Source organism: Corvus hawaiiensis, chromosome 10 (genome assembly GCF_020740725.1).
Source record: "Corvus hawaiiensis isolate bCorHaw1 chromosome 10, bCorHaw1.pri.cur, whole genome shotgun sequence".
In the NCBI taxonomy this organism is placed as follows: Eukaryota; Metazoa; Chordata; class Aves; order Passeriformes; family Corvidae; genus Corvus; species Corvus hawaiiensis.
In genome coordinates, this window is record NC_063222.1 from 16,277,112 (window position 1) to 16,302,763 (window position 25,652).

Genomic DNA, 25,652 nt, shown 5'->3' on the forward strand with positions numbered 1-25,652 from the left:
GGACATGTGCCCCCAGCCTGCTCCCAGCACTCAGTGTGGATGCTGCTGCAGGGCTGAGCCATGATGTACAGGAAAACAGTCCAGAGGCTACGGCCTGTGTGGATGGTACCACTGTCCTTGGATACCTGCAAGGCACTGGAATGGGGAGCCGGTGGCCCTAGGGCACAACTCTGCTCCAGCAGAGACGTCAAAAATCAGTCCTGCTGCAGAAGCTGGGAAGGGGAGAAGATTGTCCCAGCCATTCCCAGCACCAGCTGATCGCATGGCCACAAATGTTTAATAAATGGGAGTGGAGTCATTTGTCTGGGCTGATCCCCCCAGGAAGTCTGTGCTCTGCAAAACAAACTGGGCTTTTGTTTGACTTAAGTAAAACACATGTCACCCCTGTAAATCACAGGTCCCTTGCCTGCCCCAGGGGCAGCGGCAGAGCAAAGGCGGGTGCTGGCCTAGAGGTACTGGTGCAAGCCAGAGCCACGGGCTGGCAGGTCTGGACGCACCATCGGGCGGTGTGTCCCAGCCGGGAGCTACGGGGCTGGAGCATCCCGGGCCCCGCAGCACACGGCCACCCCAACCTGCTTGCATGCAGCCCCAGGCAGGTTTGCCGTGCTGGTCCCGGGGGACTCTCGTCCCGGCTCCCCCTAAACCCCAACCCGGCTGCCAGGCTGCTTTTTCACCACCGCGCGCTCCCCGCGGGCCGGACGCCTGGATGCCAGCCCAAGGTCAGCCGTCGGCCGCGGGCCCTTGGCACGAGCGCGGCCGGTGGCTGGGGACAGCCGGCCGGGGGCTGTGCCGCCGCGGGGCCGGGTCTCGGCCGCGGCGTGCGGGCGGCGTGCGGCCGCGGGCTGCCGGCGTCCGGCCCCGCCGTCTGCCAGCGGGGGCCGGGCGCGCTCGTGTGCGGCGGCAGCGGCGCGCTCCCTCCCGCGCTCCCCACACCGCTGGCAGCCCGCCACCGCGCCGGGGGTTCGCTCCTTTCTCACGACCTCTCAGGTTCCTGAGCTCATCTGGGAGCTATTCATTTCCTGCCAGAAAACAGCCTTGCCTGCTAAAAAAACCACCTTGGCCGCAGAGCGGCCCAGGGCTTGGTACGAGGGCTCTCCTGGCTTAAATCATAAAGCTCCGGCTGTCTGGCTGGAATCAAAGGCAGGGCGGGCGTGGGGGGGGGAGAGCGGGGGCCTGTGCCATATGGTAGCACTTAAGAGCCAAGGAGGAAGCAAGGAGGGGCTTTTGCACCGCTCACGAGGAGTGTGGGAAAAGTTAATTGACTTTAATGACAGGTTTCCCGGGACGGCAGCAGCGGCAGATGGAAGGGAGCTGCGGGGATGCCAGGGGCAGCCGGCGCTGTAAAGTCTGTGGTGGGTGGGGGGCAAGGTAGGGTGCTGGGGGAGGCAGGAAAAGCCCCCTGCTCACGGACCCCCGTGCAGGTGCACTGCAGGCAGGGACTAGAGCAGTGCTTCTTCCAGCTCAGCACCCTCCGGGCTGCAAATGCACCCACAGGATTGTGGCAAAGTGCTGACCAACCCAAGAGTGGTCATGAGAGGGACAGACCTGCCTTCCAGCCCTTCCCAGGGTCCTCTCCGCTGGAAGGCAGGGCTCAGCAAGGTGCCCAGGGAAGCCAACAGGAGCTACATCCCACCCGGCAGCACTAAGTCCGGTCCTTTTTCCTGCCTGTCCTGCACAGTCCCCATGCAGGGTCATAGCTCAGCCCGGTACCTTCTCTGGCACTCCCCACCCTTCCCTTACCTGCTCATCCCACAGCATCAGTTTAAAGGCATTTGCTGCACCTGAAGGAGAATTCCCACACACAATGATCCACAGACCCACAGCCTGCATTTGTCATCCCAATTTGTCACGGGCTCAGTGAACTGGCACCAAGAGCACAGCTCTTGGGAATTGCTCTGATCCCCTTAAAGCTCACAAACTCAAGGAGATCTCTCACGTCAACAGGCTGTGGGATAGAGTAAACACAGAAAGCTTTGGAGAAACCGGTCCAAGCATGCCATATCTGCTTTATACTAGGCTATTTAAACTCCATTAGCAAATAGGTTCATCTTGTCTTTCACTCCTGGATCTGCTCTATGTTCTCCATTAGCCTACAGCAAAGTCTCTTTTTTCTAATGTGCTTTCCAAACCAACTGCTTCAGCAGAAAAAGAAGACTCTGCTCAGCTGGAACAGCATTCAGTCTTATAGGTGATGCATTACTGGTCTACATCAGCTCCACACAAGCCATCCAGCAACAGGAGTTGGTCTGATGCAATTCCGAGACAGGTCCTGCGAGCACTTCTCTGATCACAAGGTAGGCTCAGTCCTACCCTCAGTATCTCCAGTGCAAAAAGGTGACACTCTGGCTGGAGGAAGGGAAGGAAAACTCAGCCTGTACAGCTACACACCTGCCTTGGCACAGCAAATCTGATATTCCCAAACCTTGCACATGAAACCTGCCTGTGAGATGCCCCTGTCAAAGTGGCAATGCAGGCAGGCCAGCAAGGTGTTAAGAGAAGAGAGAGAAGGGAAACCTCATCCCAGGGAGACCAGCTCCTTCCAAAAAAAAAAAAAAAAAAAAAAAAAAAAGCTGCCATAGCCTCCAGCCTTGTCAGCACACCCTGCAAAGAGATATCCCAGGCACACACCATCCCCGCTTCCAAAATACATCCCAGGATGTATTTTCAGATCAGGTGAGTATGTTTCTTTACTGGGAGCAAAGCTGGGGAGTCAAACCCCAGCAGGTTTAATCCATCTGGTCTCACTCTCTCCAGCTTTAATTTCCCCAGCACCTGGATACAGTCAAGCACCTGGCTGATCCAGACAAAATCCAACAAGCTCTTGCAGCAGGATTTGGATGGAAACCCCAGTGGATCCTGGCACATCTTAAAGCTGTCCGCTCTGAGTTAAGACTTGTTAAGAAGGGCCATGCAAGCTGTAACCTGAGACTGCTGCTCCCATTATCTATGGCTTGCATCTTGCCTGGAAACAGGGCATCCCCAAGTCACAGGGGTCAGCTTCAGCTCACGATTATAGGGAGTCCTTGCAGCCCCACATCACTCCCTCAACCACGTGTTTTCCATATAACAGCAGAGGAAATGCCCAACTCTATCAAAACCACATGCAAAGCATTAATCATCAAGCAGAGCTTGGCTGGTGCTTAGGGTTGGGAACAGCTCTATGCTTTTAAGTCCAGGTGGAGGTAGTGCCCAGTGCCTGCTGCAGCCCATCAGCCAGGAGACGGGAGCACTCGTGTCAGGCTTGTCCTGCAGAGAGCCACTGCTTTTGTAACATGAGAAGCTGGCAGGCACGGCTCTCTCAATCAACTGGCTGGAGTCACTCGCAATTTACACTACAGCCTGGGAAGCAGGCTCCTCCGGGTCCAGGGCAGGAGGCTCACCCAGGCAGCTCAATGTCTCGCTTTACCACGGCTACACCAACTCCATCAGCCCGAGGTGCCAGAACAGAGCAGAGGTACCTCCCACAGTACATTCACCAACTCTACAAATACAACCTCCTTTTAACAAGTCTGATAAATTGAGCTGCTGCCAAAGAAGCAGTAATTACATCTGCCCCAGGGCAGGGAGAGGGGCCAGGTGATTTCACAAGACAGAGGGGACAGAGGGTCTGAGTGACAGCTCCAGCCTGGCGAGCAGGACAAGGCAGCCCTAGAGCAGCAAGGTCCACAGGCAGCCAGGAACTGGGCTCCCTCTTATGCACACATGCCAGAGCTCCAACTTTCTCCAAAGGCCTTCCAAAATGGAAGGGAAACTTTTATTTTAAGAGCATTCAAAAAAAAAAAAAATCCCAACCAAAAAACAAACCCCCAATCTTTGGTGTCACATAAGGAAGGGTAAGAAAGGAAGAAAAAAAGATCTCGTGTAAAACACGAAACACTGTCAAGGGAGTGCTATGGTACAAAGGCACAATCCAATATGAACATATAATCTATGTACAGTCGTGCCAGCAGCACGGGGTGCAGTGCCTAGTCCAGTCCGGTGCCCGCCACCCTCACCAGGGTCTCCAGACTGAGTCGGCTGTGCCGGGTGGCGGGCCTGGCGGCGAGGCGGCAGTGGCAGCTGTGGGTGGGCCACCATACAGAGGCAGCACAGCTCCACCAGGAGCAAAGGCAGTGCTGGGGATGAGGAAGGCAAACTGCCCATCGGAGGCCGGCAACAGCTGGAAGCCACCGTACACCTTGGCTGCATCAGCACCCGGCTTACAGGGCATGCCCGGGAGCGGCCCCGCACCACTGCCTGGAGGAACCAGGGGTGGCCCAAAGGCTGCAGCTGGTGGCAGCGGGGGCGGTGGGGGGGGCGCAGGGTAGTTCATGGTGTTGATCTGGGTCATGCAGCTGGCCAGGTGGCCCAGGAGCCGGGTGCGCACCTCAGTGTTGACGCCCTCGCAGGTGGAGAGGAATCGCGTCACCTCGTTCATGCACTCGCTGAAGCCAGCTCGGTACTTGCCCAGTACTGTGGGGTCTGTGCTCAGGGCAGCTGTGGGTGGAGAGAGGCACACGGCAGTCAATAGGCTCCACAGGGAACAGGGGTGCACAGCCCACCAGCACTGCATCTTACAGTCCCTCTGAGGCAGGAATCCAGGCAGGGAAAGAAGCCCCTCTGGCAGTATGTCTTGTGTTCCCAGGTGCCAAGAATTTGGATGGTGAGCACAGCTCCTCTGCTATCAAGTCCACCAGCACCAGGGACTCAGGTGGGGAACAGACAATTCCTAAGAATCTCCCTATGTCCCATATACTGGGGACCCAGGTTGGGAACACAGTCCCCCCAGTGGCTCTTGTGCCTCTCACACCCCCAAAACAGATCCATGTGGGGAGCACAGCTCTGCTAGTACATGGAACTCAAGATGGAGCTGCAGCCCTCCCAGTGCCCTCCAGTACCAGGGATGGAGAAAGAACACAGTGACCTCCCAGCATCTCCTTATTGGGGATACAAGCACAGAGCATGATGCCCCTCAGCACCCCCCAGTAGGAGAGATGGAGCACTGAGTCCCCCATAACTCTCCAGTACACAGGATACAGGTGCAGAGCCACGGGCTGCTGGCACCAGGAATACAGGTACAGAACACAGTATCCTCCATCCTTCACTCCCCGGGGATGCAGGTGCAGAGCCTGGTGCTCCTGCTACCCTCTCTACCGAGCATACAGGCAGAGTGTGTGATGTCCCCAGCCCCCGGGGCGCAGGCTCCCTCTCTCCGGTTCTCCCCCAGGACTCACCAGTCATCTGGGCTCGCTGGAGGCTCCGCAGGTGCTTGACGGTCATCTCCAGGATGTCGGCCTTCTCCAGCTTGGAGTGCCGGGAGCTCTGCGGGAACAGGCGGGGCTCAGACCGGCACGGCAGCGCCGTTTGCCCCCACACCCCCCGCCCCGGCCCCCCTGCGCTTACATCCTTCTTCAGCGCGTCCAGGATGAGCGTCTTCAGCTGCCCCAGGCTCTCATTGATGCGCGCCCGCCGCCGCTTCTCCATAATGGGCTTGGAAGACTGCAAGAGAGGCAGCGGTCAGCGGCCGGCGCGGCTCCGCACCGTCCCGTTCCGTCCCGTTCCGTCCCGGCCGACCTTACCTTGCGGTGCTCCGCCGCCGTCTTCGGCTTGTCGGGTGTCGCATTGACGCTGGCAGGGGTGGCGGCCACCGGCGAGGCGCTGCTCTTCTCCATCAGGTCGGCCGGCATCGTGCGCCGCCGGGAAGAGGCGCCGCGGCGGCGGTGGCGGTAGGGAGGGAGGGAGGGAGGGAGGGGGCCGGGCCGGGCCGGGCCGTGCGGGAGCGCTCGGGGCGGGCGGCGGCGGGGCCGGCGGGGCGCGGGTGCCGCGCGCCCTTGGCCGCCCCTACTTATATAGCGCGCGCCGCACGCGCGCGGCTCGTGTGAAACGTCCCCCGCCGCCGTTCCCACACTCGCGCCCAGCCAATGGGCGCCGCCCGCACGCGGCCCCGCTCGTGGACGGCGCCCGCCCATTGGCTGCGCGCCGCGCGGCGGCCGCCGGCCAATGGCGCGGGGCGGGCGGCCGCGGTTTAACCCCTTGGGCACCGCCCGCGGCGGGGGGGGGCGGTGGCGCGGGGAGCGCCGCGCTAATTACCGGGTTAATTGGCGCCCGTGGCAGGCGCGGCCCCGCCCGCTCCCCTCGGGGACTGCCGGCCTCGGGGCGGGCTGCGCTGTGGGGGGCCGCGGCCCTCCGGGGTGATGGGCGGGTCGCGGCGGGCCGGGCCTAGCTGTGGTGGCCGGAGCAGAGCTACTGTGTGCGGGGGCTGCGGCGAACCGCGGGGCGCGCCGCGGTGGCTGCGTCCTCCCACGGTGCCCGCAGCATTGCCGCGGTCGCCCGGATCTCCCCAAGGCAACCCCGGTCTCTTCACAGCAGACCGGGTCTCCCCCCGGTCGCCCAGCTCTCTCCACGCCCGCCCGGGCAATGCCACGTGGTGCTGCCCTTGCCCCCCGCAAGTGTGGCCGGAGCTGGGCAGGGCCGGTGCCCGGAGGAGCGCGGGGCACGGGGCAGGTGCGCGGTGGCACACGCAGGGCCGGGGGCAGTGGCCGCCGTGGGTTCTGCTCCCCGGCTCGCACGCCGGGCTGGCGGCGCGGGCACAGATGCGGTGGTGCGTGCGCTGACATCGCGGGGCACAGCAGGCAGAACCGCAGGGAGGGAGGTGCCTGTCCCTCGGCCCTGGCTCAGCCGCCCTGCTGCCACCTCCGGCTGGTTTGGACAGTTTGTGGGTTACTTTAAAAAAAAAAAAAAAAAAAAAAAAAAAAAAAAAAAAAAAAAAAGTATTTTGCCTGGGGACTTGAATCCTTTTTTTCTCCCCTCCGCTTGACTGACTTTCTCACACTCGTATTCCCATAGTCTGCCAGCTAGGCCTGAGTCATCCTGCCAAGAACTAGACCTGGCCTATTCAAAAATGTGCTCACTTGCTCTTTCTCTCTGTCTCTGTCTCTCTCACTTTTTTTTTTTTGAGTATACACAGTAATGTTTTTCCACCTCCTCTTGTACCTGATCTGCACCTGTACAGGGCCAATCCCACACGTATCACTCGATCTTGCCTTTTCAGAGACTGTGAGAAAAATAAAGTTCAAGAAAGAAGAGAGATGTTTGCAGATCTCACCGGTGCAAAGCCCTCGTCCCTGCAGAGGCTTGCCTGCTGAGCCTTCAGAGTTTAAAAAAAGGAAAATAAATAAAAGGGAGGGTGTCATGTTTAAAACTGCGGAAAAGTACGAATCAAGGCTTTCTTTTAGCTCCTTAATGGAGCCACAAGTCTTTTGATTAAAAAAAAAAAAAAAAAAAAAGGCAGCCCTCAGCGTGTAAGGTTTAACTTCAGATGAACACTATTTGACGTAAGTTTCAATCATATAGGCAGCTGGACAAACTTGAGTGAGGAAAAGACCGAGACTGCACTGGGAAGTCAGTGCCGAAAAGCACTTTCACAGTCATCTTCGTGGGGAAATTGGAGACACAGATTAGCACAAAACTGCAGTATGTTTTTGGAGAGCTTAAAAAGTTCTCCACTGGATCACTATTTCTTCTTGTGCTGATATTTGCATATATTGGTGGGGAAGAAAGTTATGACAATTACTGAGCTGGTGCTCTCCCTTCTGCAGGGGTTTGCAAAGGGCTGAGGAAATGCAGCGCTGGGCAGCCCGGTCCCTCCCGGCTGGAGTGAGAACAGGCTGCAATTATGTCTATGTTTGTGGTAGCCGAGGAGCTGCAAACCGCCTGTAATTGCCGGCAACAGGTCGGTGTCTCTGTGGAACGAGCGAGGCAGGCAGCAAGAACAGGCTGTCATTAGGGGTTGCCAGCTCTCGCCCACACCGGGGACCTGGGAACTGCGTGGCAGCAGCTCCCCTTGCTGCGCTCCCACCTCGCTGCAGCTCAGCCCCTGACCACTGCAGAGCCTGCCGGGTGCCTTTCGCTTCTGGGGTGTGTGAGGAGCCGGGCTGTGGGGACTGGGCCTCTAAAAGCGTCTGCTTCGGTGGAGGCTTCTTGGATCCGTCAGCGAGTGCTGCACGGGGCAGTGGGAGGCAGCGACACTGGTGTGTCCCTGCTCCACATCTCCTGCTCTGCCTGCCTGCTGCTGTGAAATGCCTTCATGTGCAAGGGTGGTGATCTCCAAGCGGAAGCACATATACTTGTGAATTCCCCAGGGATCAGGAGAGGAAGGGGAGGATTTGCATGGAAGGATGTCTCTGGAAATGAAATGGCTGAGGCCAGGTTTAGGCTGGAAGGAGGTAGTGAAGGGGTTTGTAACTACTGAGAGGATCTGGAACATATCCTCTGGGCATCTCCAAGCCATGCCTTCTCTTGTGAAAGAGGTGTCAAGGGGGAGGTGGAACCCTGAGATAAAGGACTGTCCCAGGGACTGGGATGTCCCTTGTCCCACAGTCCTCTCAAAATGTTTTTTTGCATTGCTCCAGCAGTCATCTTGGATTACAAATTGGGAATTGTCCAAAACAGATTTGGGAAGAACCTTTAGATGACGCATTAGGGCTTTACTGACTGGCAGAACATCTTGGAGGAAAAATGTGTTGGCAAGAAAATTTAGACTAGTCCTGGGCACAGGCCCAGGGGTGGGAAGGAATAAAATAGGATGCTGCTGCTGGGTGTAGCATGCAGGAGGTGAGGAGGTGGCAGGGTTGGCCGTGCCTGCTCTATGGTCCTTTAGGAAGCAGCCAAGATGAGCAAAATGTGCTTCTAGCGATCCAAGTGTTTTAATATCCAAAGCTTGAAAGATCCTAGGAAATACAGAAAATAGAAACCAAGTTGCTTGTAAGAACTGGGTTGCAAGCTGGATCCCAGGAATGGCACACCAAGCCTTTCCTCTTTGGGTCACAGGCTGAAAACCTAGCCTGGCCACAGCTCAGAGTTGTCACCACCCTGAAGGGTGGAAAACAAGTGCTGCGTCTCAGGGACATGTCCCTGGCACAGGTGTCTCCTCTGGACAGCCCTGCACACATGCCTCTGCTCGTAGTTCCCGTCCCAGAAGCTGTTGTGCAATCCATACCCAACCGGCTCCCCCGGGAGGGGTGATCTAAGAAGCTTTGGGCGCAGGTTTCAGGATTTATTTCCCCTCTATAAACGTTTGCCAGGTCTTTGGAACAAGGTCACTTTCAAACTGACTTCCTGACAAAGCCCCCTAGATGAAGCAAAGCCTTCATGGACGTTGCTTCCCTACACACCAGGCATTTGTGGTAAAGAGGGCAGCTTTTGTGCAGCTGTGTCACTGCCTGGCCCCCTCGATGGCAGGAGTAGCTCATTTTAAGGCAGCAGCCTGGTTTTGTGGCAGGTCCTGCCCTCTTGTTCCACTGGGGACCCATTTGCCAAAGACCTGCTGAGACCCGAGGTCCCAGCTCTGTCAGATGGGCCTCGGGGTGCTTGTGTGGCAGCTGCTCCCCAGGATCTGGGCTCTTTCAGCTGTTCCCTGGCTGCCACTGCAGAGGAGAGGCTGAAGTGTTTATTCATTTTACTCCTCACTGTGTGAGTCAGGCTGGGTGTGTGTGGGGCAGCTCTGGCCATTCTGCAGTGACACCCCCTTGTGTGGAGGGAGCATCCTGGCCTCCAGGAACTGGTACCCTTCGTTCTGTTCCCCCACAACCAGGGAGGCATCCCTGGGAATGGTGCAGGAAACTGTGGGATGAAAAGGCCAAAGCTTTGCTTGAGTAGCAGAGTGCCAGTCTGAGAAACTCGAGAGTCACTAAGGACAGACAGTGAAGAACCATTTTCACCTCCCCAGCCCATCCCATCCCAGGCTGTAGCACAGCTCTGTGCTGAAAAAGGCTCTGGGACAAGAGCCAGGATACCTGGATCTCTTGCTAAGCTGATTCCTCTTGGCAGGCTCCTATCCTGCTGAACCAAGGAAACGCTGCTGGGGAGCCGGCAGGGAGGGCATTTTGGCAGCTGTGAAATATCACCCATGTGGATGGGAATTCCCTTCCTGATACTCATGGCGTTACTTCAGAGGTTGCTGATTTGGCTAGAGCAGCCACATGTGCTCATGGGCATGAGATGGTGCAGCCCCAGATTTCCCCTGCATGCCTTTCCAGAGCCCCAGCTCCAGCCTGGTCCTCTGCTGGCAGCCAAAGCTGGGTGTTGGCAGGCATTGCAGCTGGGAACAAGCTCTGGGAACATCCCTAAATTGCTTGTGGGGCTTGGACCTGTATCTGGCACTGCCACTACCAGCCAGAGGCTGCGAGCTGCCTTATATCCTTCTTTTAGAGATGCTCTTTTCATGTGACATGCCCAGAGTTCACCGGACCACTGATTTGCAGTCCGCTGACCATGACAGGGCAGTCCCACTCCAGTACAACAGCCAGTATCCTTGGCAAGATATAGGAGCTCCAGGCACAGGGACAGACAGCTGAGCCTGCAGCCCTCTGAGAACCAGAAATAAATGCGCAGTCACTGCCATGCTCCAGAGGGGAGAAGGAGCATCTCGGCTCTTGTTCTCTCCCTCTGTGGTGGGAGGTGTTGGCAGTGAGAGCTGAGTTATTTATTTATTAAGATCCCACTTGTGTTGCTGCCTGAGGCTGCTGGTCTCTGTGCTGGTGCCGTGGTGCTTGCGTGCTTGCAGGGAATGGAAAGACTGCAAGCTATGAAGCAGAAAATACTGTGAGTTTGGCAGTGGTGGAGCTGGAGAAGGCATGAGGGCTCACTGGCACAGAAGATGTCCCTGTCCCAAACACTGAGCAGAAGGAACCCTCTTGAGAGCTAGATGAAGGTGGAGCATCAGCTCCACATCCTGAGTCCAGTCTCCAGCCGTGTTGCTGCAGCACTGGTGTGCTGAGCCGTCTGTGGTCCCTGACATGCTGTGGCTGCAGGAAGCCCCGCAGGCTTTTCCAGAACACGGCTTTTAAGTCAGATCAGACCAGCAGTGCGGTTTGCAGCCCAGCTGTGCACAGCTGGCTCGGCACAGCCAGGGGGTGGGAAGACGTGGGTGGGAGCGTGGCGAGGTGGGAGTCTTGCCAGCTGTCCTCAGCACAGGGAGCCTGCGGCTGGGTGCGTCAGCCTGCCCTCAAATTCCCAGCACACAAGCCCTTTTCTGTGCCCCCTCTGCCCTCTTCCCCTGGCCCTCCTGGTGCCTGCAGCCAAGGGTACGTGGGAGCCTTGGCATGTGGCTCCCTGGGGACTCAACCTTCACCGACTGCAGACTCATGAATCCCACAGGGCCGGCCCTTGGCCACAGTGTCTGTGCTCCTCTGCAGAGTGATCAATCATATTTTCCAACACGGTTCCTTCTCCTTGGTATTAATCAGTCCAAGAAAGCAGCCTGGACTGATCACTACCATTGCGCTTTCTGCTAAATTTACCAGCTGACCACCATCTCTTCTCTTCATGCCACGAACTGGCAGCAGGAAGCGTGTTGTGTAAACTTCATGTTATCCTCAAAACCCTGGCAACCGCGATGATGCAGCAAGAAAATATCTGGAACCTTTTGGAGGTGCTGTGACAGGCAGCTCTGCCTCACGCTGGGAGGCTCTGCTGAAGGCAGTGTGGGCAGGACGGGCAGGCCAGGGGCTGTGTGCCACCAAGGGTGGGGACAGAGGTCTCAGCCTGCCTGGTCTGACCTGGTCCCAGAGCCCTTGGGACACCAGGAATTTCCCCTTGACAGATGGGATTGGTCACAGCTTGCCAGCCCTCCCATTTCCATTATTCCTGTGTCCATTTATTCAAGAAAACACAGGATACTTCATGGTGCAGTGCTTTCTTGCTGCAGAACAGAGCCTTTGCAGAGCCAGCATCTTTCTCGACGTGTAAGTAGATGGACTCTGATAAATCTAGGGTACAATGAATCATTTGCACTTGGTGCCTGACCTCCCTGGTGTCTTCAGTTTTGTTTAAGTTTCACAGCGTTATGGAGAGAATTCGCTTATCTTGCTAATATTGAAATGTATACATAATTTGAATCCTGTATTCCTAAAAGCAATATTCATTATTCAAGGTGACAACAGAGCTCAAATTAGTCCTTTAGCTATATCAAGAGTATCAGAATGATCACATGTTATTTGGATTAGCGACCTCATGCAGACACATGGCTTCACACACGTGGGTAGGGCAGCAGGGCATGGTTCTAAGGTGCGTGGCCAGGAGGATCCGTGGAGCCAGATCTTGCCCTGCCTCCTGCCCGCGGCAGTCCTGGGGAGCCACCTGAATTGCGCCAGAGTTCAGCCTTGGCGGCAGGTGAGGTGATCCGGGGCGGCGTGCCAGGGGGACACAAGGACGGTGGATTTCTGTTTGTTTTTCTGCCCAGGGCAGTCAGTGGGAGGAGGGGATTTGAAATCCTCAATTGGCACACTTTGACAGCAGCGCAGGGTGTGTGCTAGAATGGAGTGGTTTCTCCCTTATTTTTCTTTTTCTGCTTGCTGATGTGGAGCCAAAACTCTCCATTAGCCCTTTGGCCATTGACAGGTGTTAGCAAGGGGTGGGATTTTTGGAAAACTCCTGTGCATTTTCCATTTGCTTTGGTTGTGCACGGCTGCACATGTGGTGCTGGTCCAGAGCTGTGTGCATGCCCTGGTGCCAGAGATCATGCTGGAGAATCATCCTCATATGGGCTAATATGAGATCTCTTGCAAGCTAGTCAAGAATTGATGTGTTACTAATTGTTTTAATAGAAAATATTATCCTTCAGAGGATGTTGTTGTTTTATAAACAAGGGGATAATTTACAGCTCAATTGCTTAAATCATGTGTTAATTGCTAACTGCAATGAATAAATACATTTGTAAGTACAACGTTTAATTTGCACAGATTCCAGAAGTCTAGACATTAAGAGGCAGATCATTATTTGATAAGTAATCTGGAATGTCGTATGAAATGACATTTATTCTCACATGATGAAATATCCTGAAATGAGATTTCAAGGTCCTTGTCCTTCCTTCCATGCAATGAAGGGCAGTGTTGTCATTGGCTGCCTCAGAAATGTGCCCAGGCTGCCTGGGAACACAGGGGAAGGCAGGAATCCCCCAGGAGTGACACAGAGAGAAGAGCAGCAAACCTAGGTTTATGCAGGTGTAAGTTTTTAATATTACAAAATGCAAAGAGAGAATATAGAGTCAAAAATGGGGGAACATCTACAGTAGGCTGGGAGGCTTCACATCAGTGCTAAGTGATGGCAGGATGGCTGTGGGGTTGTGAAAAGCATGGGGAGTACCTGAAGAGGTGAGCTGGGAGTATGGGTGATGAAAGGGAGGCATTAGTGCTGCTGCCTGGGCGCTGGTGAGGCCTGGGCCCAGTGTGAGGATGCAAGCAGAAGCAGCAGCAAATAAACACAGCAAAGAGGGGTTTTGTAGCCTGCTGCTGGCCACGTGTGCCCGGTGGCTGCTGCTTGCACTGCGAGAGGCTGCAGGAATCTGTGCAGGATTGCGTCCTGTTCTCCAGGGAGTGAGGAGCCCTGCCTGCTGCATGCTGCTGGAGCTGGGGCCGGCTGCTGCTGCTGCCCAGAATAAGAGGCCCTGCAAACAGAAGGCACCTGTGCTTCAGTTGCTGATATTGAATAATCTTGGGCTACTGGTGCCCTTTTGCAGGCCCATATCTTTATTGGAGGCTGTTAAAGCCTAACCTCCCAACAGCAATAACATGACTACAAAGCATTTCTAAGAATAAAGTACGTGGGAATAAGGGAGATACTGAGATCCCAGCCAATTTCAGTACAATACAAGCCTGAAGTACCTTATAAAGTTAACAAGTCAAATTTAAATGTATACAAGGCTCAGGAGCATACAGGAAACAGGATCGGCCAAACCTTTAAAGGCCCATCATTGTCTTTCAAAAAGTCCACTGAAAGGCTCATGCCATAAAAAAGGTGTATTCACATGGCTGATACAGTGATAAACCTGGTGGAGAAATGCCAGCAGCCAGAGTGGGCAGGGATGCTCCCTGCAGGGATGCTGTGGTGGCCCAGCCCCTTGTTACAGAGCGCTTTGCTCTGCTCTCTCTGCTGCTGCACCACAATAAAAGAGGGTTCTTCTGGTGTAAATCTGGGGAATGTTGGGCAGGTGACTGGCTCCAAGACAAGAAGCAACCCTTGCCCCTGGCTTTATGACAGGTCATCCAGCCTCTGCAATCTTGCTGCTGGAGAGGTAAAAAAATAGCTCTTCTGCCTTGCCCAGCACCATCTTCATCGCACTCTTGAGTAGCACAAGCTGCAGCCAGGAGTGCAGTACATGGTGGTGGCTTCCCTGTCCCCTCTGATATAAACACCCTGGATGCCACAGACAGGAGAGACCAAGGAAAGAGCTAGGAGAGACAGCTTGTGCTGCATGCCCAGGAGCTTGTCCCTGCTTTCTCAGAGCTGAAGACACCTGTGGATTAGGAGGGTCTTCTGTAGGCACCTGGAGAACAGCTTGTGAAGTGTTACAATGTGAAAACTATGCCAAAAGGTCCCAAGCCTGCTCCTGTTTATCTTCCTTTAGTACCAGATTCAAAGCCAAATGTGCTCATGAAATGCCAGGGACCCAGAGCTCCTTCAGCCTGCCTGAGTGGTGTCAGTATGGCGAGCTTACCATGTGAAGGACCTGATCTGTCCTTCTCCTGTGTGTTATTTGTGTTTAGCAGGCTGTCTTCTGCCTTCATCATGTGCCATTGTGTGTTTATACATTTTACCCATCCATTTGAATGCAAGAACCAATGCCACAGGACTTACCAACCAGCCATGCTCTCTAGCAGAGCATCCAAGCAAGCTGCATTGCAAACCATCCAAAGACTGCAATAGAATGGCAGAAAAGTCTCAGGAAAATGCCCTGTTACGAAGACATGGGAAAATCAAGGTTGTTTCATGGCTTATTTGTGAGCAGGAAGCAAAACCACCCCAATTTGGTGCCTCTGAAGAGACCAGCAGAACTGGGACACATGTTGCAGGACTTGGTGTGCAGGAATTCATGAACCATAAGGTCTTGTCAAAACTAATTTTTAAATGAAATGCAGTGTCCTAGCAAAACACATGCCTGAGACTTAAACAAAAACCAAAGTACAAAATGTGGTATTTAAAGGGTGGGTTCTGTCTCAAGTGAATAGAAGCCACATGCATTCATCTGACATCAGTTATTGGCATGATCTGAAGTTGTGCTCACAGAGGCTGCAGTGAGAGCAGGCAAAGGAAGTCTTCATCTCCTCCTACAATCCTATAGACAAGATCAACCTTTCTGCACTTTCCAAGTGAAAAGATTTCTGACACCAACCCCTATGCAGGTAGGCTGTCCAGGTGTGGCATGGAGCATCCCGGGGTGCTCAGCTGCTTTCTCCGCACTATGTGTAGGCAGCAGTGAGGCCACTTACACCTGCCTGAAAGCCTGGTGCAGACTTGCATCTCTCTCTCCTTGCTGCCCACGGTGGGTTAGGGACTGTGAGCTCCCAGTGACACCACTCTGTAGCAAGTGTCCTGCAAAAGTGCCAGTATTGAGGCTTAACCTTTATTAATTGGGGAGAGGAAGAAATAATGCTGGCAAAATATTGTCAAATTCTTCAAATTAATGATTAATTCTAGATGGAGTGATACTGTTTGATGTGGTCTTTGCTGGTTTAAACAGGAGAAGGGTGATTCACTCTAAAGGAATTTATAAAAACACAAGTATTTGCTCATGGACAATAAATACTGGGGCAGATAAAAAGGGGGATGAAGTGTTCAGTGTTGTGATAGCAACTCTGCTTGAGAAAACTTCTGACCTTCTCACATCTTAAATCAATGTCCCCTCCCCCCCCTCCCCTCGCTTTCCTCCAGGCCTGCTCTGGAAGCTGAGGGAACAGGGGATGTGGGAGCACACCAGGCTCACCCCGGGCTGCGTTGCTGGCAGGTCTCCCCTGTTTCCCTCTTGTTCCCACAGGGAGGACTGGGCACCCGCTGACACCCGCCGAGGGGCACAGGGCAGCACCCGACAGCAGTTTACACAATCTGTGTACACAGCCTAATCTGTCAATTTGCCTGCTGTAAAAGTAAGCGCATAAACCTGGTGCTGAAGCCGCTGTGGTTTACAGAGCTGCTCCACCTGGGAGGCTGAGATTTACGCTGTCCACTGGTGAGCGAGGCATCCCGTCCCATCCCGCCCCATCCCATCCCGTGCCGTCTCACCCTGTCCCCTCCCAGTGCAGACAGGCAGGTTGCCCAGGAGGGCTGGCTGCAGGCAGCAGAGCATGAGCAGCCCAGTGGGAGCTGCAGCAGAGGTGCCGGCAGTGCTGCGCCTGCCCCGCCGTGCCTGACAGCCACCGGGTGGGTACCTGAGGGAGGGAGCTTGCTATCTACCTTTCCCGTGGGAATATGATGCAGCCAAGATAACCCCCGGACCTTGCTGGGTCTCTGCCAGTGTCATTAAAGTGTTGACATCTGCTGATTACCCTGACATGATGCTGGTTTTATTGAGACAAGATTAGCCACTTGCACTTTGGAGGGAGGCTGAGCACACACTGTCACCGGCTGTCCCCTGTCAGGAACGGCTCCAGAGCCTTTTTCACTCTGGTCTTTTTTCTTTACAAAAATCTAACTATTTTTGCCCTAAAAATGGCAGCATGGGAGTGAGGGCGCAAGACAGACAGAGCAAAGTCCCTGAGCTGGTGTCCTGCCTTGCCATGTCTGTTGTGGGTTAGCCAGAGGCACAGGGTGGCCCTGGTCACATCCAGTGTGCGGCTGATGGAGCAGAGCTGGTACCCACAGAGGGGCTGAGCCCCTGCCTGCAGCCATTCCCGCGGCATCGCCTCGCAGGCTGTCAGCAAGCCTTTCATCACAGCCCCTTCTGACATCAGCCTTTCCAAAACACCTGAGCTCCTTGTGGTCCCTGTGCTCATAACACTTGGAAGTGACAGCGGCTTCTGGTTCCAATTAACCCAGGGGCAGTTTGGGGACTATCTGATTGCACCGCAGTGGAGGGGAGAGGAGAAAAAGCCTTTCTGGGAAGCAGCGATTGAATGTGTGGGTGAAGGACTTCTGAAAATAGCAGATGGTTTCTCTCTTTCCTTCCTCCTTCTTTTCCCTGTCTTTTTTTTTTTTTTCCTGAATTCCACGAAACAGACAACCCAACAGCACATTTTTCACCATCAAAGCTTTGCTGAAGGGAATTCTCCACTGCTATTTCATTTCTTCCTGATGTTCACAGATTGTAAAGCAAACGGCCTCTGGAGAACAGGGAGGGCAGATCTGTCCCAGGGTGACAGCAGAGGACTGGCTGACATGCTTGGTGCACGACAGGCTCCCCCTGGCAGCTGGCAGCCAGGGGAAGAGAACACACATCTGCCTTGGGACGCTGGGTGGCAAACATGGCACTGCAGCTGGCAGCTGCTAGCACTGGAATCTGGGACACAGGGATTTGCCAAGGTCTATAAGCTCTGTCTTGGACACCTGCACAAGGCTAACAACCATGAGCAGAAGCTGCAAGCAGCAGGGGAAAGCAAGCACCAGTTCCGAGGCTGGCCCCACTAACTGATGTTCTCCTGGGAGGAGATGCACTCACAGGTCAGAAGAGGCAGGTCCCACCTGAAGCCTTCCTCCCACAGCCTTCCCACAGTCACACCACAGCCAGAGATCCTAAATATTGTGTCTCTGGGAGAAACAGGAAGGGAGGAAGCCATAATCCCATCAAATCCCAGCCCACAGTGTGCCAGTCCTTTAAATTACTCTCTCTCACATGCAACACATTCAATGCCTGTTGAAAGAAAGGTAGTGAAAGGAGATGTAAATGGAAAATAAGCTTGAAGGGTGGACAGGGATTGGTGGGTTATGTCTTGTTTATCCAGATCTGTTTTTTTAAGACACCGTTTTTAGACCTGGCAATGCTAGCTGATTGCTGCCTGCTGTGATGCATGGCAGCACTGGTGCACTGTAGGAAGATGCTCCTTGAAAAGGAGGTGTGAGAATTCACCAAGAAGCTGCAGCACAGGGAGGGGCAGGAGCAAGGATGGCAACCAGTTGTGCTTGGAGGGTTGGAAGAGGATGCTGGTGGCTATACTCTCCTTTCACCAGTGACTTGGACACAAAAAGGGAGCATTTGCTTGCAAAATGTGTTTCCCCAGACGAGAAAGTGAGATGTGGAGGCCGGTGTGGGGCCAGGAGCTCCTGCCCAGTGTCCTGGCATTGGTGGTTGTTTGACAACATGCTTGCTACATGTGTATGGCTGAGTCAGAGGAAGAAAACATTAGAAGAGAATGGCAAAACTGCTGGCAAGACAAACGGGACTGAAATGATCACTGGGACCAAGGGGGTCCAGAGCAACTCCCAGCCAGAGCAGTCACAGTCAGAAAATAACCTCATTGCTTGTTGAAACATGAGCCACACATGAGAGGGATGAGCCAGCATGGACTGGCAGGAACAGGCATCCCTTGCACTGTGTCTCCACTGCTCACAGAGGAGCACAAGCCTGCTCCTTGCCATGAGCTGGAGGAGGAGGCACCGGAGGCAGAGGTCAGGAGCAGCCAGCCCCATGGGGTTATCACTGGGTATGTGTCGTGCTTCTCACCTCTGACATCAGCTCTATGCCTTGAAGATGTCCTTTGCCTAAGGAAAAGCAGCTTACGGGCTTCAGATGCAGGACAGTGAATGGCAGCGACCCTGGACTCGGGTGCGGGTGCACTGAAGTGATGGTGTACAGAGATGCCACCCCACGCTCTGATGCTGCTGGTAGTGCAGAGCCTCAGCACTGAGCTGGGCCTGTCCCCACATCCTGGGGCTCCAGAGCTGCTGACCCAAACTTGGCAGATTTTGGGTGAAAGCAGGCTATTTTTAAAGGTGCTTCAGCCCCCCTGCTCCCTGCGTGTCATAGGGATGCCCAGTGGGAACAGGGGTACTGCTCACTTTCTCCCTGCTGCAGCCCGGGAACCCATCCAGCCCCCACTGAACCGGGAGTGGGGTCCGTGGGAAGAGGACAGACGTGGGGCTCGCCGGCCGCCCGACAGAGGCTGGCGGGGCAGGAGCCAGCCCAGCCAGAGAGCTGCTGGTTTTCACACCCCGTCAGCCTGATGAGCGGCCCCGCTCCCTCGGCGCCCAGCGCCTGCAAGGGTCAATTACAGCGATTACTTCAAGGAGTCAAACCGGCTGCCGGCAGCGCTGGGGAAAATCTTTGTTTCGCGTTTGGCTTTGTCAAAGGGAAGGAAAGGTGCTTGGGCATGCGGCGGGGGTGAAAGAGCCTCTGCTGTACGAAGGGCAAAAGTCAGAGGGTGGCCGGGTGTTTGCGGGGCAGGAGGCCGCCCCGGGGACAGCTGCCCTGTTCTGCCACTGCCACTGAGCAGCACTTGGGGCTTGGGCAGCCTCCAGCACATTTGGTCACTCAGGAAGGGCCTATAAGCAGCCCAGTAATTGTGGAGGGAAGCAAACCAGTTAGTGGTGGAGACAGCCTTTAAAAGTGAATGTGAAACCTTGGCAAGTTAAAAGTAAAGTCACAATAAAAGGAATTTACAAGTCTGGGGAAGAACTTGCTTAGGGTATTAAAACCTGAAAATAAACAAATTTGCATAAATGCTAGGGGCAGGAAACCAGCCAACAAGCTGGTGCAGGTTGTGGATGATGGAGGCATGAACAGAGCACCTAGGGAAGGCAAAGCCTCAGCAGAAAAGCTGAGTGGTGGCTTGAAGATGCTCAGGCAGTGCCTGTGTCACCCTTCCTGCAGGGCTGTGCCAGGGGCCTGCCCCACAGAGGGGCCTGCTGGAGACACCTTCCAACAAAACAAGGGGCTACAGGTGGCACACATATGAGATGAGGCAATGCCAGTCCAACTGGGGTTGGTGTTACCCAGCTGCTCCTGCCAGCCTAGGGCAGAGGGTGGGGAAGGAAACATGAGCCGCAGCCAGAGGGGCTCAGGGGATCTCAGTTTGGGAGAACTGATCTATAACAGATCTGGGGCAATGCTACACTTAGGGGAGACTCAACACCACCTTGCAGGAGGAAGCCATGCCTCACAAATCAGCCAGGTCACCAAATGTGGGGAGCAGAGCAATGCGCTGGTCATGGAGCAGTGACACTTCCAAAATGGTTTTTTTGCCTTGGCACCTCCTCCTGCCCAATGGACTGAAGGGACAGTTGCCTTGCACAGGAAAACAACTGATTAAAAGACTTACAGATAGCAGAAGTAAAGCTGGCTGCTGAGCGGGAGTACACAGTATTCTTGGTAAAATGGCAGATGAAATTCAGTATTGATAAAGGCAAAGCAACAACCCACAGACAAGCAGCCCTCAATAGCCATGCAGAATGCTGACCCCCTCTTCAGTGATGCTGGGAGAGAGTCAGGACAGCAAGCATGATATATGATTAGGGAAAGAAGAGAGGACAACTAAATACATCCTCTTTTGGAGTAGTATGTGCAGCATTTTTTTCTCAAAAAGGATATAAGGGAAATAAAGAAATATGAAGAAAGGCCTTAAGGATGCCTGGGAGTAGAGTCTGGAGGCATGGTGAGGAAAGATCAGGAAAGATCAGATGTCATGGTCACATAAGCTTGGAAAAGCTGAAGGAAGGTCATAAAGGTCCCAGGAGTCAGAGTATGAGGTGGAGAGAGAGCTGGCATCAAACTGGAACAGTGAAATCATGTTGAGAATATGTCCAAAACAAGGAGGAGGACGCCTTTGCCTTCATCAGGCACTGCCCAGCTGTGAAACCCTCGGCCACAGGCTGTGGTAGCAGCCAAAAGCACTAAGTGGGGAAAGCTGCACCCACTGATGTTGAGTCAGTCTGACACATCAACAGTGGGTGAGACAGAGCTTACCCACACCTGAGCTCCTCTGCTCCCCCCAGTACCTGCCACCTTCACAGCAGGGCCTGGGGCTCCTCCTGCACTGTGAGCTGGCAATTCTTGGCCTGGGAAAAGGGTGAAGGAAGCAGGATACCAGACCATAAGGCTGAGCTGAGCTGAGCAAACAGAGGCACTTTCTGAGATGCAAAGGGCCAGGCAGGAAGCTGCGCCCTGGTGCTTTGTTTTCCATGGGCCGCACTAGCTTTGAGCTGCCAGCCAGAAATGCTGCCCTGCCTGCTACTGCTCTGTCCGCTGTGCAGCACCTTCACCCCTCCCTGACTTTTATGAGCAAGGATTGACCAAGTTTTCCTCTGTCACATTGACAAATATCTTGAGTCAGGAAGAAAAAGAAGCTGAACCTGTCTCTGCATTGCACACTGGGGTGATGTCATAGGATCATACAATCAATGGTTTGGGTTGGAAGGAACCTTGAAGATCATCTAGTTCCAACTTCTCTGCCACAGGCAGGGATGCTACCCACTAGATCAGGTTGCTCAAAGCCCCATCCAGCCTGACCTTGAACATTTCCAGAGATAGGGAAGTGTTACGGCTATCTGGGCGGCAGATGCTGGGTGCACAGCCTGGTGCTCCTGCAAGGAGAAGGAGGCACTGGGACAGCAGGACTCATCTGTCAGGGCAACACCTGGCCTTTGGCAAGTGGGAGGTTTTTTTGTGCAAAGCCATTTGCTGCCTATCTGGCCAGCCCTGCTGTGACCCTGGAGCAGTGGCAAGAGAGCTCAGCATCCTCCACAGCTCCACACCAAAATCCAGTCCCCCCAAGGTCCCTTCCTCCCGTAGTGAGCAGCCTGGCCAGCACCCGTGCCTGGCACCCTGCCACCTGCCCCAGTGCTGCCATCCTGCACGCGAGGGCCAGGGGCAGGGGCTGGCCGCCGGCATCGCTCGCCCTCCAGGGCGCGGGCCTGGGGTGGGATTTGCGGAGATTATGCCGGAGGAATTACAAAGGAGCAGACTTTCCCACAGATGCTTCAATCGCTGCTCTGAGAAAGTGTGTGAGCTGAGGCAGGCTGCCTGCCTCACGGTGCTTTGGGGAACGCACAGGAACAGCACACATGGTTTTTAATAATTAAGTAACTTTAATTGTCCTGGGAAAGCAGCGCTTGCCTTGGGGCACTCTGTGCAAACTCATAATTAATGTTACCAGGAGAGATTATGGGAAGGAGAACTGAGAAATGATTCACTTTTGCTTTTTAAGCCTCTCCGTGTTAAAGCTGTATTATCCCCTGGTTTAAAGCCTCATTTAGCTGTGAAGAAAGCCAGTGTGCTCGCGGGGGGAGGTGGGGGGAGGAAGGCAAAGCACCCTGACAAATTGCAAACAGCCGCGCCAGGCTCCACCACCAGCCCTGGCGGGATGGGAGCCGGCGGCCAGCACAGCTGGGAGCATCCCGGGTGTGCAGAACAGCACCGTGGTGGAGAGCCCAGAGGAGTGAACGATGCTCATCACCAGCCCAGGGCCGAGGCTGGCATGTGTGTGTAATTCCCACGTGCGCCTTCTTGCTTGAGGGCTCCAAAGGCAGCTGCCAGCACAGGAGCTGCCAGACAGTACCGGGGCAAAGACTGGTCTCTCCCAGTACCCCCAGTAGTGCACCAGAGGGCCAAATCCTGGGGAGGCTGAATTTGGCAAAGTGAGAGCTCCTCTTTGGAGTCAGAGGGTGACAAGCCCTTTGTAAATCCGATTTAATCTAAGTAAATAAAATTGGCATTTAGCCAACCTGGCTACACTCCTATGCCACAGCCTGCTCCCAACCCTTCAGGGACCAGTGCTTTCCTGTGGCAGCATGTCACCTGTCTTGACCTGGCAGCAGGCAAGCGATTCTCCAGGACACGCACGGCAAGGGCGGACAAAGTCTCTGTGTTGGGACATGCCTCAAGCAAGCTGAGCCCCCCGGAGCTCCTGGCCCTCCTCCTCGGGCAGCTGCCTGCCCCTGTGGGTCTGCTGAGCGGGGGGGATTCATTCAGCTCAGCAGCAATGCTGATGCTGAGCTCCAGCACGGCCTGAGCCCCACGGGGAGCCCAGTGGACAGGCACTGCCGGTGCGGCACAAAGAGGTGGGCAGTGAGGGAGGGATGCAAATCCTTCCCGGGGTGTGCAGCGCCTGGGATCCATGGTTCTTGCTGGTGCATTTCACCCACTTCAAAACCAACAACCTATTGGACTGGAGCGCCTCTTTTCTTTCTTTTTTTCCTTTTCTGTTTTTTTTCCCTTCCGCCCAAAGCAAATCATTGGACTCACGCAGGACGCAAGGTATTTTACTCTATAGAAATCCTTTTTTCAGGCAACTATGTCAAGAATGTTTTCATACTTTGGGCTGGATGGGAAAAAAAAGGGCTTAATCCCCTGAGATGGTTATTTCTCTGAAAACAGACATGCAAATGCTGGACTTGTCAAACCTTAAAATGTTTTCTTTATTCAGGGAATTACTGCCTGCCTGCTGAGCCCGGGTAATGCTGACAGGCTAAGCCCGGGGCCTTGGCAGCAGAGCATGCAGAGTGTGGGAAAGGGCGGCTGAGGCACGCGCCAGATAAGATCATACAATAAATGATACAGCCCTCTGGAGCACACGGCCACTTTCGTATGCAAACAGGCCTCCCTGTGCACACACACACACACACACACCACACAGAGGCACTGCCCGGGCAGGAGGCAGCACCTTGCTGCACGCCCAGGCAGACGCACCTGCACACGCATGCACACGGCTGCAGGGCTGGCAGGATGCAGGGGAATGCAGGGGGATGCAGGACAGGTTTTGCTTAGCTCAGTGAACATCCCAGGTGCTGGAGGAGGGGAGATCTTCCCAGTGAGCCATGGTCTGGCCAGGCACATTCCCTGATCATCCTGTCATGCCTCAGTGGCTTCCTTTTGGTGCTGCTGGTGACCACGTTCTTGCTGCATCTGGGGCATGGTGGCTTGCACACCCTACAGGAGCCTTGTGAGGAAAGGAAAATCGTTGTCTAATAACTTGGCTAGTTCTTTCTTCCACCCGTGGAGTAAAACCTGGAAATAGGACTCAAATGGCTCAGAAGGTGACAAAGATGATCCAAAATGCACAGGACTTTTAGTTGCATTCTTTTAGCTGTTGTGTTGGTTTGGACCTAAGTGAGGCTTTTTGGTATGCATGCCCAGGGCTGGGCAAAGCAGCCACATATTCTGCCCTCTGACAGGGATTCATTTCTAAAGAGAAGCCAAGAGCATGACCCACTGATGGGAGCAGCAGGACTGATGGTGCCGTGCTCCTGGTGCCCATGGAGGCAGCACCAGCCTCCCCCCAGGCATCCACAGAGCCCTCACTTGAACCATTTTTGCTTTCTTTGCAGTGTGCAAACCTGATTCAGCCGGGAGACAGCTGGCGTGAGCCTCCCTCAAGCTCTAAGTGTGGCACCTGCACATTTATTTTAATGACGTGGTGCCTGGCAATCCGTAGCTGGCAGCGGAGAGCCACCGTCATGGGTCACAGTGCTGGTGGGTCACACAGCCAGCCACAGCTAATGACCCATGTGCTGGGGCAGGAACAATGGCTCTGAGCTACTGAGAGTGCAGCGAAAGCCACCGTGGGAGGGAGCTGCCACGGCAGCAGCAGCATTTGGAGCCAAAACGGGCTCCCTCGGGGAGTCAAGTGCCACCCCAGAGCAGTGCTGGCACCAGCCCAGGCCCCCATGGGCTGTCGATGGCCATGGTCACCCTTTCCTGTCCCATCACAGGAGCATGTCCTGCTCTGTGCATCACTAAATTAATCTCAGTACAGCTCCTCCTAACCTGAGCTTAGCTTTTGACAAGGTTACAGTTGTATTTTTAGGGCATGAAGGAGCCTGAGTGTGGGGGCAGAAGGCTGCTGAGCACACGAGGGGTGGCAAAATAGGTGGCTGGTGATGGATGGCTGCCCTGTGCTCCTCCAGAGCCCTGCACACTCACAAATCACAGCTCCTCACTCCTCGCTGCTCTCAAGGTAGCTGGGGAAGGGGGAGAGCCACAGTGGGGGGGTCCTGGCGTCTTACTCCCGGCTTAATACGGTGCATTCACACAGATAATCTGTCAAGGAAAAAATGAGCCAACAAGCTATCTATTCTTGTCTGCGCTATTTTCCCATGTCAGAAACAGGCTGGGCTGAAAAATGTAGGTTTCCCCTTTCATCTTGCCTTTCAGAGCCCCTGAACAAGATGCCTTTCTTTGCCAGCACTCGCTGAGGAGATTTTGCCTTGAAGAGCAGAAAAAGGGGCTTTCTTTTTCTTTCTTTTTCTTTCTTTTTTTTTTTTTTTTTTTTTTTTTAATATCTGTGCCCAGGCTGTGCCAGTGGCAGGGATGTAGAGTAGCTTTTATTTTCCTTGGGAAGGGAGGGTGCCATGCTGCTCTCCTCCTTGAGCTCCCACTGTTGTTACGGTTTCCACCAAGCTGAATGAGGGATGACAACAAATATTTCCCTTCCACATTTTATTTTTGACATGAAAAGAAGTATCTGGGAAGGCAAAAATAACATTTCCCCAGGTGGGAGGCCCCAGTGAGCGTGAGACAAGTGATGAAATGCTGCTGCATCCTCCCCTCAGCTGTGTGATGCCAACACATCAGTGCTGGACACTCAGCAACACCCATCCTTTCACGAGTGCCACCACCCTGCTGTGCCTCTCCCCTCCATACCCACTCCCCATCCCAGCTGGCTCCAGCAGGGATGCATGTCCCTGCTAACCAGGCATGCTGTGGTGGAGCCTCCTCTCCCCCCTATCCGTGGGGCAGCAGGAAGCATGAGAGGCAGGCAGAGGATCCGCACACCTCAAGTTTACAAGGCAGTGGCAATCCTTGCTGTCCTCTGTCTGGGCATCTTGGGCTCACATGCCCTTTTCATACAGTTGCTTCAGTCTAATAAAAGCAAGAAATGTGTTTTTATAGGCTTTGTGGTCTGCATTTTTTTGCATTCTTGCTGGTTTGTTCTACTTCAGTGACTGGCGGTGGCCACCAGCTCTCCAGCCAT

General features: G+C 54.5%; 1 protein-coding gene and 1 long non-coding RNA gene across 3 annotated transcripts in view; one reads left to right on the forward strand and one right to left on the reverse strand.

The window, feature by feature from the left end:
* Nucleotides 1-3,718: 3,718 nt before the first annotated feature.
* Nucleotides 3,719-5,761, reverse strand: HES1 (hes family bHLH transcription factor 1). The gene is made up of 4 exons (XM_048314980.1): nt 5,559-5,761; nt 5,383-5,478; nt 5,214-5,301; nt 3,719-4,476 (listed from the first exon to the last, which is right to left on the reverse strand). Exons 1-4 carry the CDS (start codon nt 5,664-5,666, stop codon nt 3,992-3,994), a joined length of 777 nt encoding a protein of 258 aa, XP_048170937.1. The 5' UTR covers nt 5,667-5,761; the 3' UTR covers nt 3,719-3,991.
* Nucleotides 5,762-11,996: 6,235 nt separating this feature from the next.
* The window catches only part of LOC125330906, a 31,754-nt gene continuing 18,098 nt past the window's right edge, over nt 11,997-25,652 (forward strand). The window contains exons 1-2 of one of the 2 annotated variants that reach the window (XR_007205757.1): nt 11,997-12,150; nt 15,791-15,982. This is a non-coding gene — a long non-coding RNA (uncharacterized LOC125330906). The remainder of the gene's footprint in view (nt 12,151-15,790; nt 15,983-25,652) is intronic. The other variant, XR_007205756.1, reaches the window with a different exon arrangement.

Bases quoted from the DNA above. Each gene is read 5' to 3' on its own strand.
- HES1 (XM_048314980.1), bottom strand. From the start codon at position 5,666: ATGCCGGCCGACCTGATGGAGAAGAGCAGCGCCTCGCCGGTGGCCGCC. The intron at 5,479-5,558 runs GTAAGGTCGGCC...CCTCTCTTGCAG, and splicing joins CGGCGGCGGAGCACCGCAAG to TCTTCCAAGCCCATTATGGA. The intron at 4,477-5,213 runs GTGAGTCCTGGG...CTCCACCCACAG, and splicing joins CCAGCGAGCCCAGATGACTG to CTGCCCTGAGCACAGACCCC.